The 21,382-nt window shown below is 45.2% G+C and overlaps 1 protein-coding gene across 2 annotated transcripts in view; it reads left to right on the plus strand.

Annotated features, from left to right (window-relative positions):
• The first annotated feature begins 10,897 nt into the window (after nucleotides 1–10,897).
• LOC310798663 (mannosyl-oligosaccharide 1,2-alpha-mannosidase IA) overlaps nucleotides 10,898–21,382 on the plus strand; it is a 420,317-nt gene continuing 409,832 nt past the window's right edge. For both annotated transcript variants that reach the window (XM_083661215.1, XM_083661214.1), the window contains exon 1: nucleotides 10,898–12,515. In XM_083661215.1, coding sequence (XP_083517341.1) covers nucleotides 11,919–12,515 — 597 coding nt within the window. In that variant the 5' untranslated portion in view covers nucleotides 10,898–11,918. The remainder of the gene's footprint in view (nucleotides 12,516–21,382) is intronic.

A 21,382-nucleotide genomic window follows, 5' to 3' on the forward strand; every position in this document is an offset into this window, starting at 1 on the left:
CCTTATTTTGACCGGATATCCTGCCTTATTTTTTGACCAACTTGAAGTACAGCGGGGTAGACGAGACGAGAGCATTCGTAAATTGCGGGGGCCAACGCGTGTCTTGAGAGACTATGTGCTTTGCATTACTACGTGTGCTTTACAAAGGTTCTTCTTGGGCTTTACTGTGTTTGGTAACAGCACTCCCAGGTTTACTATCGGGTGAAGCATCAACTACAGTCAGCTGTGTAATGCTAAGTGACCCATTCCCCTAATTACTGTCAAATCTGACCAGCCTGCCAGTACCTGGCGCAGCAGGCATATTGTAGTTGTGGATGTATCTTAGGCAAAAGTACTGTACAAATATGAAGGCAGTAATCATATATGACGCACGCACAGCCCAGCCTGGGGGATCATCAGTATAACGACCTAGTTTCTGTGTTATTACCACACCGCCTACCTGCTTCCTGGCTGCCCCGTGTCCACCTCACCTTTCGCCACTTTGCCCAGTGCGGCTTCTGTTGTGCTCCATCGTTTGACACCCACACCAAGCACTTTAACAAAGCAGTACCTTTATCTCCAAACACCACTGTTCAAGAGAGAGCAATAAATGGCTGTATTTCTGTCTACACGCTATGCATGGCTATCGGGTGACACGTCGCCATAGGAACGGGAGTGTACGTTATGGCGGGCCTTATGAACGGTAAGAGGGTCGGCGTGTCTACAGTGTCACAAAGGAGAGAAGCTGGGATAACAGCTATACCATGCTATAGATTATATAGAGTGGCTATAGCTAGAAGACTTTTAAAAAGGCATGGATTGTATTGTTCTTTCATTCTTATCTTGTTTTGTTTTGTTTATCTTTCTGTGTTGGGTCGGTCAATTATTTGCTATTTGCAAATGTAAACTTTGCAATAATTGAAGTGTTTTTTTTAAATATATATATATATACATGTGAATGGGACTATATGGAAAAATAAAATGTAATAGAAATCTATGACAATGTTGTGCAAATCAGAATCTGAACGATAACACAAGTGTGCACTATCTTGTTCTTTAGCCTTTTAGCTTTCAGCATTCCATCTGTGTAACAACCAGTAAAGCGAACAACCAGTGACCTGAGTTCAATCAAACTATACACCAAATTAAAGTTTCACTTTATAACACTGTTGTGTCCATGTTGTGTGATCTTGATTTCTTTTAAAGGAGAGAGAGAGAGAGAGAGAGCCGCAGGGGCGGTGGATCAATGAATCCGGCCCGGCACCTTTATCACACTCGACCTAAATCTTTCCTGTCTCAACCCACTTTCAACAATCCAATAAAGGCACACAAAAAGGGAACCTTGACATGCATTGGCAAGTGTTTGAACCATAGACATAAATAATATGGACGTAGCTATCCCGTTCAAACGTTGGCCGTCACCATCTTGATTTTTCGTCAGCAGAGTGGGCGGGAATGGGTTGAGTCCTTCCGCACCTCACGTGAGATGGGAGTTTCCCAGAGCCGCAGCTCCGCCTGCTATTGGTCCGTGATCAGCAAGCTGCACGATCACTGGACAGGCGATCTGTCAATCACCTATTTGACTCCAAACAGGCGAGTTATATAAGATATGACCCACTACAGTTGTTATGAAAAGGTGATATTAGCTATATAGACCAAAACCATGTTTCGTCCAGGCTGTAAAGATGTTTAATTACTGTTACAAAGTGGGGCATTTTAACGGGAACGACGGGACTTCTGAGTCCTGCCTCAAGTGGCCGTTCGTGGAATTGCAGTGACACAGTTTGCATCCCTATAGCCTTGACAGTGACACAGTTTGTATGGGGGAGAGAGCTGTGGCCCAATTTGGCTCCAATGGTTTGTGTATTAAATATGTATTGATGTTAATGAAAAGTGACCATGACTGTTAACTAGCTTGGCTTGACAACCAAATTCACCGTGTGATATTTCTGGAATGGATACGCTCTATTTACGACAATCATTGTAATTGTTCTTGTTGGCAGTGGTTGCAGTCTATCGTTTACTAACAGAGCATCTGGGTGTCCAAGTTGATTTTAAATGAAAAGAGTTTAATTTCTGATTCCAATTGCTAGAATTGTTATTGGCTGAACATCCTGTTTATGTTTACATTACAGTTGGCACTGAGGACAACGGTCGTTTGAGCTTAAATTCCGAGATCATCAACATTACAAGCAACTGATAGTTAAATTCTGTTTCTGAAAGAAAAGTTGGACCGTCCCCTAATCTGTGATGTTATATATAGCCTAGCTGTTTAGCTATATAGTCATGGAATTAGAAACAATCAGAAGTTGAATGTTTTTGGGGTCAGTTATTCTTGTTCTGATCCAGAAATGCAATCTGACCGTCAGATTGCATCTCTGGTTCAGAACAAGTAGCAGTTGAGCCTCATTTGGATGCAAAAGTTCAGAAAAACATAATGGTATGAAATCCCATGTCCTTTTCACTGCAGGGTCTCCAAGCTGCAGATTGGTTAATATCACAAACTAGTCTTGATTCTCTTTCTGGCTTTGGGATAAAACTTCAAGAATGTGAATTGGTAAGGTGTCTTCCTTTTGAATACATAAATACAATGCATTTAAGAAGGATCAGATGTTTAGATCACACAAAGGATCTCAGCAGTGCTCCTTCTTCTTTTGGCAGTGGACCTAAAACTCCAAAAGTGAACTGTGAGGAAGAAAGAAAAAGTGAAAGCAGCAACTCTTCTAAACTCATCCCAAGTTGCGAACAGAAATCAGCATAGAGATAGGCAAGCGGTACGGATGCCATATCACAAGTATTTTAATCGACTCTGACTTCTTGGGTGCTGTTTGTTTTTATCCGTGGATTAAACCCAGAATACAGCCATGCCAACTATTTAATGGAGTTCCCCCGGTGTTGCAAATTGGCATGTGGAGTGTGAAATAAGCCAGAGAGCTTTGCAGATGGACTCTGCTCTGTCTGTCTGTTTGTTTCTTTCTATTTCGCTGAAGTTAAAGCAGCGTGTCTCATTTGGCTGTCAAGCCATTTCCCGCTGAGGGACTAAAGCACTCTATGTAATATGGTGGTGTGCGTTAAACTGCTTCTATTTGCATGAGGGCTCTTCTGTTGATTTTATCCTTACTGATTCATGTTTGGAGTGGGTGCCCTTTATGTAGAAAGATTGACTCTGGGAGTATAATTAGTTACTCAGTCATTACTCTCTGCCCCTCAACATCAGAAACTCTGACTCACTCACCTCCTTCAAAATCCAACTCAAATCCCACCTCTTCAAAACAGCCTACAATATCTGACTTTTACCTCTAACCACCATTCCATCTCTGCAATCTATTGATTTGTATTTGTTTTGTATCTGTATTTGTTCTTGTTATTTAGTTTGTTGTATTATGTACTGTTTCTATGTATTGTAAAGCGTCTTTGAGTTCCTCAGAAAAGCGCTATATAAAACTTATGTATTATTATTATTATTACTGATTACTCATTTAGAAAGTAATACATTATTTAACTTATTACATGGTTTAAAAAGTAATTGGTTACATTGCTCGTTACTTTACAATATTACTTTAGCTACCCCCCCACCCCCTTCTGAAAAAGTGACAGACAGCCTGTTTTAGCCAGCTCCTTTTAGAACCGAATCCACTTTATTGGAACAATAATTAACCGTAGCTTATAATATATATAATTATTTTTTGGAAATTGTAATCCCTTACATTACTACTTACTGGGAAAAGTAATACAATTAGGTTACTGCCCAACACTGCTCTTAGCAATATGAAATGCACTTCATAATTCAATCCAAAATAATATAATGAATTTAGAAAGTTGAGACTGTCGGCTACAAGGTATGGCAACTCTGCTGTGTTCAGCTTCAGCACCCCATGACTGGTCAGGACTCCGTTCCCACGCAATGTGCAGTAAAGGCCAGGAGATGGCACTGTGCAGCCATAAAATGACACCGCCTCCTAACGAGTGCTGTCACCACAGAGCAAGCTTCTGCCTTCTTACTTGTCATTTCACTCTATAAGTGGTTACTTTACCATAATACTGCCACCTTTAACCCATTGATACCTGATGCAGCATTTGTGTGTGTATCCCTTTAAGGCGGTTCGCGGTCTTAAAGGGATACGCACACAAATGAGGGATATACACGCAAATGCTGCATCAGGTATCAATGGGTTAATCAGAGGGAGTGAGGCTGTCTGTATCCCCGTTCCATCAGCTTAATGATGTGTTTGCTATTGCGTTCTCCTCTCATTTACATGGCCCATAGATCCTGTGTAATGTATTGCTAATTTGTGTTCAGGCAATCAAAACCTTGAACCGTCGCATCTATTCCTGTGAAGTGAACGTTCTGAGATGAGAATGAGCACGATCAATACGCCTGATTTTCAGTGAGGGGTAAATGTGCTTTGATATATGATATCTTTGATATGGACTGTTTTGATTGTGAACAGAGTGGAGATGGGTCAGCGATCACAAACATCACTTTGCTGTTTGTGTTATCTACAAAAGGACCAGGCAAATATCACTTTGTCAATAGTGAAAAGCTGTTGTTCCACTGAAATGATTCCGACATCTAAACACACCATTTGTCAAATTAGACCACGGAGCCCCGTTTTAATACGCCTTTTGCTTTTAGATGTTTTATTACAGAAAGTGTATGAAACCCATGACCAAAATAGTCCTACATTCTGTCATTGTGTCGTCTTTTGGATGGAATTATAGTGAAAATAAACGATGGCCCTTTTTGCTAGGGGCGAACCACTACTCCATAGGGCTACTGGTCTCCCATGTGCACCTCAATATTGCCAGCAACATACTTTAGGGGGAATCATTTAAGAAAGCCCCAAGCTGAAGGGATGCATCCAATTTAGTATCAGGATTGGGGAGCCAGTGTCACATTTCGACAAGAGGTCCCAGAACTCCAGTTACAATTCCCTTGGAAGGTTACAGTGGATTCAGGGCTACTTGTCTCCCATCATTCACGGGGGTCAGCAGCACTGCTGTCCCCTTCCATCCACGACCCCAAGAAACCAACCCACGGCCCCAATTTGTCTGCCTTGAGAGATAAGCAGTGAGCATCAACCCTGGCTGTTATTTCCAGTGTCAGGAGGCGCTCGCTCCGCCATGGTGCTTAAAGAAACAAATAGCAGACACAGTGAGGTTATTTATCCAGACACGCTGACACAGGCCAATACATCTCTGCTGTTTGACGTATTGGAATGAGCAGAACACCACAGAGATGGACTTTTTCATTGGCGTATCTTTTGATGAATAAAACATCGGCGTGGGATGGGACAGAATTGGATTTTTGAATAGAAAAACAGAAGTGGTTCTGGATCACAGCAGGACGTATTACAGTCTCTATGGTTCTGGATCACAGCAGGACGTATTACAGTCTCTATGGTTCTGGATCACAGCAGGACGTATTACAGTCTCTATGGTTCTGGATCACAGCAGGACGTATTACAGTCTCTATGGCCCCTCGGCGTAACATGTTTTAAAGCCACTGAGCAGGGCCGGGACATGTCCCGCATACTGTTAGGCAGTGGTCATTACATGATCATTTAGCACAGGGTTGTGGGCCGCATACAGAAAAATATAAGGAGTCGCAGGCCAAACAATATTAAGTGCGGTAGTTTTCGCAGAATTTTTTTTTGACCAGAAAACCCTTGTGCCATCAAAAATTTAATTTCTACCTAAATAAATATAGGACACATAGTTTATTGATGTGCTCACCTATTACAATGGGTATTTCTGTATGTTTTCACATTTTCTTTTCCTGTGCCAACAGGTTAAGACGGAGATAATTTAACATAACATTAGTATTAAACATTCATTCAGTATTAAAAATGTTTAAAAATAAATAGACCAGGTCAGGATACTCAAGTATAACTAATTTTCAATGGTTTTAAATTGAAAAAACGAAATGGGGGAATCAGTTTTTTTGTTTTTCCATTTCTTTCCCGTTTTCGTTTTTCGTTTTCCATTTTAAACTTTAAAACAGAAAAACGGAAAAAAGTTTTTAGCAAAAAAATAAAAAAATATTTATATATATATATATGTTGCTAAATTCATGGTGGGCCACTTAAGAATGGGCAGCGGGCCGCAGTTGGTCCGCGGGCCGTCGTTTGGCCACCCTCTGATTTAGCACATGCTAATGGTCTCTGCAGTCATACAGAGTCACCAGAAAAAAAGTAACACATGTCCTGAAACAATAACTATCAGTGCAGACCAATGTTCCTCACAACAGATAATGAACCCCATCTCTGCCATGAGGAATCTGAACATTAGCCAATAATAATCAAATTGACAATAGAGGGCATGCTGTTTGTGTAATTGCTGCTCCTCTGAGAAACAAGTCAGTCTAATAATACAATAATTGATTGCATTTATACAATGCTTTTCTAAGTACTCAAAACGCTTCACATATGGGCGGGGCCGGGGGGCATTCAACTGACCACCACCGAACTGCACCCACCTGGGGGAGATGCACCAGAACCCTCATCCATCACACATCAGCCATCACAGTGGAGAGAGGAGTGAAAGAGCCAATTAGGTAATGAGGGATGATAGTGTAGATACTGTGCAAGGGAGCTGGAAGGTGGGTGCTGAGGGTGCTGCAGCACCCCCTGGTGGCAAGAGATGGGATTTTTGAAGTTGTTGGATTTGGCTGTCTTGTGTTTATACCACCAACAAAATGCATTAAAAAACAGTTTGTGCTTCCCAGCTCTAATCTTATTTCATACGCTCTCTCTTCAAAGGTGTTTGATTTTCATCATAATCTGGTTTTCCATAATAATAATAATAATAAGTTCAGTGTTTATGCCTGTGTTGCTGTTTGTTGTAGTGTAAAACGACTAAAGGGAGAGCAGGTGCTTACATGAAAGTGAGTGAGAAAAGGAGAAGATACTGAATAATGACATCACAACAGTATAATCCTGTTAATTTAAAATTAAATATTCTTCTAAATATGCATGAAAGTCCAAAAAACGTCAAATTCTGCCTTCCTTACAGCACCCCCTACCTTAAAGTACTTCCAGCGCCACTGGGCCTGTGTGGGAATTTAGCCAGGGCACCGATGGCAGTGCCTGACGGGATCTTTATTGACCACAGAGTCAGGACCTCGGTTGAACCTCTCATCTGAAGCACGGTGCTGCTCACTCACAGGACAGAGTCCCTGTCTCTGCCCTGGGGCATTGAGGAGATTATTCATGAGACCAGAGGGAAGAGCACCCCCTACTGGTCCTCCAACGCCACTTACACCACTTCCAAAGCGCAACTGAACAACTTTGCATGCAGCATTAGATTCTCCTCTACTTGCGAATTGAGTTTGTGCATGAAGGATCAGAAGAAAAAGACTGATCAAATATTTTTTTATTTTCTTTCAGGGGAGCATGACATTGACATCCATTATAAAAGTATATGCAGATACATACATGTGTGGGCATGAAGACACAAGTTTAAACTCGCTCTCCCCTCCCCGTGGCGACCCCCCCAGCCCCCGATCTCCTGAGACACCCACCTGTTAGCCTGACACAAAACACAAATCAACAAATCCATACGGACTGTTACAGAAGCAGCACACCTATATCAAATCACAGGTTGTTCAAGTCAGAACACTGGCATCTTCAATAGACCCTTTTCACGGGGGCCATGTTGTGTTGAAAAGGCAGGGTAAACAAACACAGGTGCAAGCAAAAACAGTGATGAGGGTTTCCAACTTGTGTTTTGGGTTTCCAACAGTGTTTTGCTGGCACCTGTGTTTACCCTGTGTTTACCCTGTGTTTACCCTGTGTTTACCCTGTGTTTACCCTGTGTTTACCCTGTGTTTACCCTGTGTTTACCCTGTGTTTACCACAAAATGAATGATATTTCTGTTGTAACGTCATATTCTGCATCCAGACAACTACGTTTCAACAGGGAGACTTCATGCAAAGCGTACGAGAAATGGCCTTTTGTGGGAGGAGCCACTTATTCTCAATGAAAAATGTCTCTGCTTTGATTTGGCCCTCGTCTGTTGGTAGTGGTGAGACTGCATTGCCTTGCTCATCTATCCTTGTGATAAACTAGGCTGTCACCGGCCAGCACAGCTTCATGCTAGGCTCAATGACTACACTCATGTATTAACGTGGCCTTTTGAGGAACATTGACTTGATGTGTCTATTAAGTTGCTTTATGCATCCATGGGGTAAAATTGGTTTAAAAGGCCTTGTTTTCTACAATGCGTAAGTATTCCTATACTGTTAGTATACTATGTGTTGTTATTGTCATAGGATAATCTCTTCAAACAAAATTGCAGACTGTTATACGCACAAGCGGAGCCATTTCAAAGCCCCTCTTTTGAGCCGGAATCTGTCCTTTTGTTAGTGATAAAGCCCTCAAAACCCTCAGTTTTACCTTTTCTCACAGGAAAGACGTGCGGTTGAGGGGGGGGGGGACATCTAAGTCGACAGTTCTGTCTCCTTTTCGCTTCCATTCAGTAAATTGCAGTGTCTCATTCAATTAGGGCTGCCGAGACGGACGACTTAACGGTGAAGCTGTGGGGTCAAATGCAGTATGAATGACTTGAATAGCAGCTCATCCCACCACACGGACCTGACGAGAGCCAGCAGAGATTTCATGTCTCAGATGTCGCTTTTTACTTGTACACTGGCTTTGTCAAGGAATGTTCAAATTCATGGTCTCCAAAAAATGTCATATTATCGCGACTCTTCTCGTCCCTGGCACCTCAATGGTGGAACGAGCCTCCACCTTCGGTCAGGACGGCTGAATCACTGCCGATCTTTCAGAAAAGACTAAAGACACACCTTTTCACGCTCCATCTGGGCCCTTCTTGATCTAACTTCTTTCTCTCTTAAAAAAAAAAAAAAAACCCTGAACTAAACTTGTACCACTGTTCCTTCAGAAGTTGTAGTTGTCATAGACTGTTGCATAAAGTGGATTGCTCTATTGCTGACAAAAATGTGTTAATGGATAAAAGCGTCTGCCAAATGATGTAATGTAATATTGTCTTGTGAAATGCTAATCCGTAGACAGAGAGAGAGAGAGAGAGAGAGAGAGAGGTAGGTTCAAAGTTCATCAATGGTTCATCAGGCATCAAGGATGCTGTCAGGAATGTCAATGATATTGACCGTCTGTATTGAATCCGTATTGATTGTGAGGGTGTACGCTGTACGGGGACAACTTTTAATATGTCACATGTTGTGTTCTGCAAACCGCTGCACAATCTGTTCTCCAAGTTGCCAAGAGAGGGAGAGATGGAACAAGTTAGGTGTGTTGTGGAGGGGAGGGGGCATTTTAACTTGTAATTACAGACCAATATTGCAATGGATCTGGCCGTTCCTTTCTCATTTTTGCCTTCAGTGTCCCACAGGTGAGTTAGTTGGATAGTGCTGTGCAGGCTCTTCAGTAATGGCCACCTCAAAGGACCATTGATCTTATTTAATCAGCAGACAACAGCACGTCTACGATTCATCCTGGACCTTGCTTGCGTCCGTAAACACCAAACTTTCTCAACTTCTAGGTGCACCGATATACTTGATGTCAGTGGCTGCAGAAGGAAGACAAATTCAAAAGATATTTCCATGGATTTTAACGATCATCCTCTCATTTAACTGACTGATAACAGAATGTTCCGTAATGATGACCTGTCCTGGCCTGTTAACATGTCATTATGTTTTGCTCAATCTGCAATGTAAGATGCTTCTGACCAAAACTAATGTGTGGCATCTTCACATATCACAAAAGCTGAACTGTACATTTTGTATGCAAGTTATAGGTTATTGGGATGTATTATGTGTGAATGATGTTATCACAGGATACTAAGCCCTTGGTTGTGTTAATTACACCTCAATGACACACTGAAAGAATGTATAGGCTATGCCTTTCACCACTGATGTCATCTCCCCATCTACAGTACAGAAAGTTGAGTTTTATAAATCTACAAAGTGATAATAAAATAATCTCAGAAGGGGGTGGGGTGGTGCTCTTATCTAATCTGCCTGATAATATCTCGTCAATCACAACTACAACGAAAAATCACCTTCTGTATTTGTACTGTTGGGGTGAAAGTTTGGAATGATGCACATATCAATTTGAAGATGTGTAATTCGCTTTTGGTTTTAAAAAAAAAGGTTTCTGAAGCTATTTTTGAGCGTTATAAGTGTGAATAAATGTTCTGATGCTGTTTAACTTTTTTTCCCTGTGTTGTAGGCTAAACATTGACTGTTGTAAATTATACTTTTCTGTTGTTGTTTTTCTTTCATTTTGTAGGAGAGCTTAACTCAGTAGAAATTAGGTCAGGCATAATATAAGCATTTTGCTTCTGCCTGAGCCTGTTCATTCTCTGCTTGTATGACTTTGTTTATACTGTGATTTTGTTGTTTATAATGACTGAATAAAATTACATTACATTACATAATACAGTAGTAGGCTAATAACCCTATTCCAATCCTTCCTACGTCACTAGTGTTACTACAGTAGTACTGTGTATAGCTTGTGATCTTATCCTAGTTTATGGTGATTTTTCTCTCATATGACATTGCTATAATAGGCCTAATCCTATGGGGATTTACACTTCTGCTGGAACCTATGCTGCCTAGCTATCCCTATCATATTACAATAACACTCTGGATGTAGGTAGGCTCTATCCTATGTATCCTCCTGTCCGTGCAGTGTGCAGGGCTCAGATGGCTTAAAGCCGTGTGTTGATAAGCCGCTGTGAATATCCATCAAGAAGAAATCCGCCCATGCAGCCCACACAGTCCGGATTGTTCAGCAGCAGCGAGCGGAGCGTTTCGTCTCTCCCCCCCCCCCTCGCCCTGCTGCACTCCTCCTGTTCGCTTCTCGTTTTACGCAAGCGGACGTCCTCCTCCTCCACCACCACCACCACCAGCCACAGCACGGCACGGCACAGCAGCGAGCGGTGCGGTGCGCACTGTAGGCGAGACACAGCGAGGATCGAGGCAGGCGGACGGACGGACAGCGGGTACCCGAGAACGAGACGCGGTGGCTGCTGGAGGAGCTCTGGATGGGCGGATTTTTGTTTATTCCACGGATTTGTATTGAGGCTAGAATAACTTCGCACGGAACAAAGCCGCTGTCTGTCGTTCATGTCGTTTGCCGATTTGTTTTGCCCCGGCGCATTGACGCCAGCTCAGGCGGTTGGAGGAGCGGTAATTGACCGAACGCGACATGAGCAAACCACAAGCGTTTGCTGCGTCCACCAACTGTAGCCTGCAACAGGACAGACACATCAAGCCTTTGTGATGTCAACGTGATTTCCGGAGCTTACAGAGGATCCCGGTAACGTGGAGCTGGGCGGTTATACACGGAGGAGGAGGGAGGATGCTCTGCTGCTGCTGCTGCACGGGCACAGGCACAGGGCAGCGTGTTATTGACGGATCACACGCAGTGGAATAATGCATCAGGAGACAACTTTATATTATAGGCCCGACTGATTTGTGAGAGATGCTCGTATTTGACTGTTATATTTCGTAAAAGTGCGTTCATTTTAGACTGGATTGCACCACGTACTCCCGTTGTTCTTGCTCAGACGCCAATAGGCTATCGCGAAGCCCGTTATGATTCGCATTTTTACGCCCAGACTCTGCGATCTATTGATTTCAGTGGGCTAATTGCGTTATTATGCCGGCGGCTGTGTGGAGTGGTACCGTTAAATGCTAAATTGTAGAGGTGGGCAGGCCTATAAACCTTTGCATATGCAGATCCGATCGATAGCGAGATAAAGACTGGCAGCGTGTTTAGGCTCATACTGTAGGGGTGTGTTTAAACCCCCGCACATCAACTTTTTACGCATGCCACAAGGCACATACAGTGAGGAAGCTGCTCAGTAGAGAGGAGAGCCTGCTGTCACTCCACACGATACTAGTCTCACACAAAACACTGCAAGAAGGCGACATTTCAAGAAAGAACTTTCAATGGTTTTCCGAAAGTTGCCCGGTGTGTCGGCATCGGGCATGGGTCTGCGCCTCTCCCAGAAGTTCGTGTTTCTGCTCTTTCTCTCGGGGTTGGTCACGCTGTGTTTTGGGGCCCTGTTCTTTTTGCCCGACTCCGTGCGACTAAAACGGATCTTTCTCTCCAAGACGGACAGCCAGCCTGCAGTGACGGTCGGCTCCGGCTCCGAGAATGACGCCAAGGAGCACTTATTAAAAAGCCCCCCCAAGGAGCAGGGGGGCATCACCTCGGCCAAGGCGGCGGCGGCGGCGCCGGGGGAGACCAGCAGCGGTACCACCAAGCTGAAGACCCAGAGCCGCAGGCCGAGCGTCTCTCATGAGGCGACCGAGGCGAGGCTGATGACCGTCGGGGAGCGGCTGACTCTGCCCAGGTCCAAGCCGCCGGTGGTGGAGCCCGCCGCCGCCTCGGAGAGGGTGACCTCCGCGGTCCACGGTGGTGCCAACTCGGATACTTTCACTTACAACACGTTCAAGAGGTGTCTGCTCAAAGAGCCGCTGGGCACCCAGGAGGGCAAGACCGAAGACCCGACCACCCAGGAGCGCCGCGACAAAGTCAAGGAGGTAAGGAGGCATCCACATGACAGTAGCAGGGACTTGCATGGAGATATGATGAGTTGTTGTTTATTGTTGTTTATTATGGATCCTCATTAGTCTGACTATTCAGACTATTCTTCCTGGGGTCCCTGTGTCTCCCTGTGTCTCCGAGTGTCAATGGTTGTAACTAAGCGGATATACCTGAGCTTAAAGTGGTCCAAATGATCTTCTAGTCCATAATGGAAAGTAAATATTGAGCCAACACTTCCCTGGAACATAGAACCATAGTGTGCGTAAAACATCAGGTGAGACTAGTTCAGGACAGATGCTGTCTGTGCAAGATAGTTTGATGACCCACCTACCTGCTATGTGTAATAATGTATCATCACACTGACTGACCAAATGATATAACAGCCTATCATACAGTCATCAGCCAGCCCCACTTTCCACCACAAATGTACTTATATAGATCAGGTTTCAAAGTTTTGATAGCAGCCGGTGACATGTTCATAGATTCAGGGACGTTGTTGTCTTGCTACCATTGAAATGAGTTCCAGTGGCTGAGGAGAGGCTTGTTCCTACTGTCAAAACACAGCAGACGTACAGGGCGTTTCTCAACCGTGCCTCCATCGTTCAGCTGTTAACACACTAGGCGTGCACACCTGGAACCAGTCATTATGTACCTGTTGTGCAATTTTGATTTGTCCACGTCTGTCTGACAAGTACCAACTGCCTCCCCACAACAACAGCTATGGGATATGGGATAGAGGGTTTGCCAGCCTCCTCTTAACCAGGCAAAATACATTCCTCTGTCACGTCAGTTGTCCAAATTCACCCAAAGCCGTTGGCTTTATAGTTACAATCTTGTTAGATTTGCATTAATGTCAACAGAGAACAATCTTAACAAGCCCAAATACATGTTACTACTAAATAAGTTGAGTTCATATGCAGCCTAATATTCTATAATAAACATACAAACCCAATCAGGGAAAAAATGCCTTAACCAATCTGAAATGTAGGAGCATAGCCAATCAAATGTGTGCTATCATTTAATAATCGGTTCACGCCATGTTAAATAAACTGACTACTTTCCTGAAATACATCATAATTCAGTTTGTCCGCTTCTAACGTCAACAACAATATTGTTATTCATATTATTCGTCCCATGATCATTCATTGTGATGACATGCCTCGGTGTGTGTGTCAGCTTATCGGATGACTGTATTTAGTATTCATGTAACCGCTTCAATTCTTGAAACAGAAGGTCATAATGATAAAACCCCTCAGCCCGTGACTGCAGCCTATATCGCTCGCACACCATCCTCCGGTGAGCCATCTGAATGCGGGGCGGTGACACTGAGCTGTTGTGTCCGGAGTGGAGAGCGTCTGTAGGATCACACGTCTGGACGCACTCGAGGCTGGAGAGGCGAGGGGGGCGCGGAGGGCAGCCATTGCAGATGGGTTCTCAGCCCACGCCATGGTGACATGGAGAAGTCATGTTGTCACTCTCACTCGCCCGGGCAGCCAACTGTCACCCTCTGCACTCCGCTCGCACGCCTGTGTCATACCCGGATTAGGGATGTTAATGATTAATCGACAATCGATTAATCGATCATTAAGAATTTGATCGATCAAACTATATGTTAACCGATCAATCGACAATGTAGGCTATGTGCTATCTTATCATTTTTCTTTGCTTTTCTGAAATGATTTAACACCACAAGGGTGAAATGTAACTTTCACTGCTTATACAGAGGAAGAAGAAAGCCAAGCTAGCAGACAGAAAGTCCAGGGTGGAGAATTACACCCAAAAAGACAACATGATCATTGTAAACATTATAATATAATGTTGAAATATCTCACGTCCACAAGCACAGTGACAGCTAATGCAGGACGTTTAGTTGGTTGATCAACTTGTTGGGTCGGCCTAAAGACACGTGTAAAACCCTGCATTTTGTATTTTGTATGTCAAAAGCAGTTTTTAATATAATGATTAATCGATTAATTGATCGTTAACCTGACCAATTAATCGATTAAGGAAATTGATAAAAATTTGCATCCCTAACCCAGTTGTGATGGTGCTCCACGATAAGTCTGCCCCCTGTGTGCCTCCCCTCCCCAGCTCTCTCTCTCTCTGACTCCTAGCTGCCTTTTTGATGCTCTTTCAAGTCAACCGTCCACATGACTTTGCTATATCTCCCGCTCTGTTTCGCTGAGCTCAGCGAAAGATCTCCGCCTCCGGGGGTCATATGAGGAAAAGTTGTTTGTTTCTTTCCACTAAGGCGTCCTCCCTCCTCCCACTTATAGTCTGAGAATATTAATTGTGTTTTTCCTTGAGCCACAGAGAGATCTCTTAGAGAGCATTTGCAGAGTAAGCGGGCCCGTGCTCGGTTACACTCGCGCGCTCCAGTGTCCATGTAGCCATAGATGCTGTGTGTTCTTGCGGTTTCCTCTCTCGTTGTTTCTACAGTTTCCACCGTTTCAAGCTGGCTGGCAGGGTGCCAGAAGGCTCCTCTTCTCCTGCTAGCCGCCTCACATTCATGCTGGCCAACAACACAGGCCGGCCTGCGCTTTGTCCAGGTTTATACACTCTGTCAAAGCAGAGCAACAATGGCCACGAAATCAACAACAGCAATTATAGTCACAATGTTGACGTTTTTTTTGACGACGCATTCACTGTTATACAGAAGTGATGGAATGCAATGTGGTGAACAAACAGGCAGCAGGATGATTTGAGGGTAACTAGGGAGAGAGAGAGGGCACACAGCACACAGCGAACACAAAGGCTGTGCTCGGGCCCAGCGAGAGCCTCAATACCCAAACTATGAATGGCTGTTGTTTCTCTCAACTGCCAGCGACTAGAAAGTAGGGGTGGGAATCACCAGATGCCCACGATACAATACTAAAACCATGCTTGAGTCACGATACGACAGTATTGCGATATTGTGATATCGCCGATATTGCGATATATTGAATATTGCGATATTTCGATATATTGTCTAACTCTTTTTCCTACCTTTTCCTTGACCTCACCGGAAGTAAAACATGCAGTGTTTTTTTGTTTTGTTTTGTTTTTGCCCCACACGTAGGCTACATTATTAAGGCCGTTTCACACCGGTGCGGATCTCCGTGCGAATAATCGGCACAGACATTCGCAATTTTCTTTTTTAATTAGTTGTAATTGAAGCTTGCACACCGCGGCCGAACATTCGTGCGGCATTTTATTTTTCCGGATAGACATTGACGTCCGCGGATTTCCGCCTGCGGAAAATACGTTTGACCAATGAAATCCTTTGTTTACAGCTGACGTCATACCTCCACTACTCTTGCCGAACCTCATCAATTTGGTTTCTCAACATCCAATTTTATATGACAAACACCATGACGATCAACACCGAAATCAAGGACAATAGATCTTCAGATCGCCCAGCAGCTGGGATTCACTGAAGATGGTAATGTAGCTGAAACGAATTCCTACTTGCTAACCTTGTAAACCACTGTTGTAAATGGATGGAGCTAATGTTAGCCACTTGTATCCAAATGCTAACTAGCAGTTTAACATCAAAATTGGGGTCCGCTGCTCCTGCCTCCATTTCACTGAAATGGACGGCAATTTCACTGCCTCCAGTTGCTTTTCATGGCTCGTCTCGCTGCTGTGTCTGTCTGTCTGTGTCTGACGTTAGCCGACTGGTAGCTAGCTTGCGCAAGTAGATGGTGCTGTCCTACTAGACGGGAGCCGGGGAGGGACATTAACTACTGGTTACACTGAACACTGTTTTTCCGCTGCGGAAAATTAATGTGGGACTGCGAATAATTCGCACCGGACCTGTGTGTATAGGTTGCAATGTGGAAAATTCGCACGGAATTTCGTACCACATTCCGCCTCTGCATTCGCACCGCATCTGTGTGAAACAGCCTTTAAGCTTCTCTGGACTCAATACGCCACTGCAGGCGCGGACTGCACCATCGGGCGCTTCGGGCAGATGCCCGGTGCCCTGGCATGGCATGGCTTGCAAAAAAATAATAATAAAATCGATACTTGGCGTCCAAATATCGATACAATATCGTCAGGCAAAATATCGCGATACTATGGTGTATCGATTCCCCCCCCCCCCCCCCCCCCCCGCCCCTACTAGAAAGTGGACTCCCCACCTTCCCCCCCTCTCCCTCTGTGTGGGCCTCCGCTGCCAACAGAGGGTAAAACAAGGGACAATGGCCGCCCCCATCACAGCAGCTAAACGCTTCCAGCAGCTCCCCGCTCGCAGCTCTGCTCACTCTCCTCTAAAAGTCCCCGAAGAGATGAGGCTCATTTCCAGACGACCTCCTATTTGTACCCCTGCGATGTCGCGGCTCATTGGCCGGCCTGCACGGCTGCGTTGCCGCCTCATTGGCTCCCCCGCATAAGAGATTTGATATCAGGGCAACACGCAGGCACCCGGCGCCAGATCGCCCCGCAAAGACGCTCGCCCGCCTGCCCGCCCGGGGAGCAACAGGAGGGTGTCCATTTCTGCGTGTTGCCTTTTTATTGTTTAGATGTCAAGGTTACAAATCAAGAGTGCAAAGTGATGAAATAATGTGTAGCCGAGGGGCACGAGCTCCTCTGAACAAACCGTGTCAGAGATTGAAGGGCGCTCCTCCTCCGTGCCGATCCGAGGTGCTGAGACGCCTCCACGCTGATTGTGTTGATCTGTCTGTCTGCACATCATCACACATCAAACCAGACGCATGCGTTAAAAGACGCTTCTGTACTAAAGCCTGAGGTTTGCTCTCTCTTTCGTTCTTTGAACGTGATAATGCACTGTGCTCTACCAGAGAAGGTATCACATGTGGAGAAGACAGACACACTGCACGGCACGCCTCTCTGGCACATCCGCCTCCAATGCTGCGATAAGCCACTGTCTTCAGGGCTTCTTTGTGTGTGTGTGTGTGTGGGTGTGTGTGTGTGTGTGTGTGTGTGTGTGTGCGTGCGTGTGTGTGTGTGGCTGTGTGCGTGGCTGTGTGTGTGTGTGTGTGCAGCGTGGGTGTGTGTGCGTGTGCGTGCGTGTGTGTGTGGCTGTGTGCGTGGCTGTGTGTGTGTGTATGTGTGTGGCTGTGTGTGTGTGTGTGTGCAGCGTGGGTGTGTGTGTGTGCGTGCGTCCATGCGTGCGTGCCTGAACGTGTGTGCACGTGCCGGCTTATCTAGATGAGCATGTGCTTGGACTTGTGGAGTTTGGCAGTTTCAGCTGGAAGTGTTGCCACCGCCTTTATCAGCCCTGATCCAAACACACTGTGGTGAAGCTCAGTTAGCATGCCTGGTGCCAGGGAGGGCCAGGCTGTGCTGAAGCTACCCCGTAGCATTAGCATAGCCATAGCATAGCTATGGCTATGCTATGGTACTTCAGTACTTGTTTACTGAAAAAGTGTTCCAGGTTGCTCAGTTTGTGTTAAATGCCTACCAACAGCGTAGGATGGTACTTTATGTTTGAGATATAATCTTTTCTTTCATTGTCTGACATGTTCTGGAGATGTATCATATTCTGTTCTTTCATTTTCTTTTTCTTGCTCCTGTATGCTTTGAAACTAGTGTCTTGTAAGCCCATGTGGGCTGGGCACCTTAAGGTGTATGACACTTTGAAAAATAAATAACTAACTAACTAACTAACTAACTAACATAGCTAGCTAGCTAGATAGCTAGCATAGCCATAGCACCCCCCTAGCATGGTAACACCCCAAGATAATTTTTTAGACAAAAAAAACAAACAAAGCCAACGCAGGTGATCTGATTCAGAGCAGTTTGCTGTTTGCCTTTTACGAATTTAATGCATTTGGTGGTTGACGCCTTATAGCGTTAGTTATCTCTCTATGCAGGTGACACGGTGGCTCAGTGGTAGAGCTGTCGCCTCACAGCTAGAAGGTCCTGGGTTCGGATCCCACCTGGGACGCTGTGAGCGCTGAAGGAGTGCGTGCCCGTCGGCATGTCCTCGAGTGCCCGCCGCCCGGGTGGGGTCGTCAAAAGGGCCTTTCTGTGTGGAGTTTGCATGTTCTCCCCGTGCCCCCTGGGGGTTTCCTTCATATAGGAACCCTCTTCACCAAAACATGGAATATCCTGGTTGCTGATGTGGTTCCTCCTCTGGTCGTTAGGGGCACCTGTTCGGAGGGAGGGGAACCGGTTGGAATAGCGTGATCCTCCCACGTGCTATGTCCTACCTGTGAAGCTTCCTCTGTCAGGTGAAAAGAAGCGGCTGGCTAACTGCCCATGTCTCGGAGGAAGCATGGAGCCAGTTTCGGCTCTCCCCAGATCGGCAGAGGGTGGAGCAGCAACCAGGAAAAAAAAAAAATATATATATATGTATATATAGCACTAATGTACCGTTGATTCATTAGTGGAGGTGCTGGTAAGTGAGTTTGTGATGTCACAGTCTGAGGAGGGAATGTGCACAGCGCTGTCCGTGACATCACTGTGTGAAATGTTCTACGCAGAGAGGTGTGTTTATGTGGGCAGGCTTCAATCAATCAATCAATCAATCAATCATTTAATGACCACACATCAAGGTCACTGGAAATGTTACATCTGTATCCCATGAATATCTGGCCTTGTGTTTATTAACCCATTGATACCTGATGCAGCATTTGCGTGTATATACCTCATTTGTGTGCGTATCCCTTTAAGACGCGGTTCGCGGTCTTAAAGGGATACACACACAAATGCTGCATCAGGTATCAATGGGTTAACAACACAGAATGACCTTGTAACTGTTGCTGAGTGGGTGCTGTGTATGTGTGTACTGCGTGTGTGTGTGTGTGTGTGTGTGTGTGTGTGTGTGTGTGTGTGTGTGTGTGTGTGTGTGTGTGTGTGTGCATGTGTGTGTGTGTGTGTGTGTGTGTGTGTGTGTGTGTGTATGTGTATGTGTGTGCAGTAGAAATTAAACTGGTGCCCGGCACATTAATGCAGGGATGGTCACCTTTAGGGCACTAACTGAATGATTTCTGAGTGGTTTTGGGTCTGTCTGAGTTTGTATCCTTGTTAATGGAAAAACGCTAAATTTCAGAATTCAGAGCACCCTCGCCGAAAAGTCGAGCTACCACGGCCCATAGCACCAGCAAAGGAACATCTCTGGAACCGCCACTGCTCAGTTTCTTAACGTTGTAGACTTACCAACAGCAACATGGAGGTACCTCTGCTTTCTTCAAAAAAAGAAAAAGAAAAAAGTATAATTGTCAGCTGGATTACATAGAGACGAGTGTGTTCCGGCAGTCGTACCGGAGATGCACGGAGCTGTACTGCAGCTGGTGGACATTGGGGGTTTTGGTTCTATCATCTTCAGTTTATTGGTTGTCTTCATTGACTGACTTCGCTCATCTAGTCCTCTTGGCTCAGACCTGACAGTGCAAAAGTACTCAAAGAAAACTACTGACGGGGGATTTGGCTGACATTGACTTTTAGGGTTTGTTATTTTGGAAAAGTAGACATTTTCCCAAGATACCCTTTCGGTTTCTTTTGAAATTGGAGTTTTAACCTTCAAACTAGTGGAGACAGAATCCTGTGATGGACAGCTTGTTTACCTATTATAGTGAACATGAAACAACATAAATCTATTTATTTCTCTTTTAACCAGAATAAAGGCGAGAGTGCTATATAATGTATTCCCTTTACAGTGCTAACCTTGTGAAAAACCTCCAAATAATGTGTCTATATTATAAAAACGGACAACTCAGAGACACACACACACACACACACATGCAACCCGAGAACAAAAAGAGACTCCACAAAAAGCTTCTCTTCTCCAGCTGAAATCCTCACTGTGAGAGTAATGACAGGGGAGCCCGCTGTCTGGCTGAATCAAACGCTGCCGTTAAGCCGACTGTGAGCGCCGTGACCTCCCTCCACCCCTCGTTCCCCCGGCCTCCCGCTACGAGCCAGGTGTGCCAGACACCACCTGACTCTGAGCCAGGAAGAAGATGGCCGCCTGCCGAGCCGAGAAGAAAGCAGCCGAGGACAAAGACGTCCTGAGAGCAGCTCGATCCTCTCCTGCTGTTCCTGAGGTGGGACGTCTGTCTGTCTGTGTGTCTCCTGTCCTCTGTGGACGCTGTGCAAATGTCAGCGAGTGGCTGTTTGGAACGTGAGCCTATCGTTGTCTTTACGGTGAAAACACACCGCAAGCGTCTCCTGCACGTAAAGCTGCGCGGCGCGACCTTGTGCGCAGCCAGTTTACATTAGGACACCATGTTAACACATCTGTCAGTCCACACCGAATTGCGCGCAGCTCAGCGGACGCTCAGGGCGCACAGGATAGCCTAGATTTGTATTTTTGTGCGCCGACCTCTGCGCCCGTGAGCGACTCTGTCAAGCTGAACAGATCAGATCAGGGCAGACAGGAACTCCGAAATCGGACATTCGTCAAATAAAACCAATTTCAAAGTAAAATAATGTTTATTTACGTTATTGATTGCCCCTCTGGAAGTGTGAAAAGAGAGAGAGAGCAGTTGGAGAGGGGGAGCGGCTTCTAGGGGCTCGTTGCCTGCGGAGCAACAAGTAGAGAGCTAGGACTCGCCTTCTCTCTACAACAGCACGCACTGGGAAAACGGGAGGAGAACAGACTTAAATATGATGCAATTGCATTTTTATAACGCCGAAGGTAGCCATTAACAGTTATCCCAAACATATTACTTTATATATTTATGTCGTTATTTACTACCCATGATAACGAAGACAGGAGATCTGGGGCAAAATATATATAGCGGACGAGCAGAGTTCCGCGTACTGGTGTGTCCCCAGCGTTAGCCCGCTGGATGTTGATATATTGTATAAGGCAGATATGAGGCAGATATGATCAACACTCACCCTCTTTTTAAGTGTACGCTGCCACAGGAAGAAGAAACTAACCCTCTGTTGGAGGCGTTCAGATTCAGTTGAA

The sequence above is a fragment of the Poromitra crassiceps genome (assembly GCF_964638095.1).
Source record: "Poromitra crassiceps genome assembly, chromosome: 26".
In the NCBI taxonomy this organism is placed as follows: Eukaryota; Metazoa; Chordata; class Actinopteri; order Beryciformes; family Melamphaidae; genus Poromitra; species Poromitra crassiceps.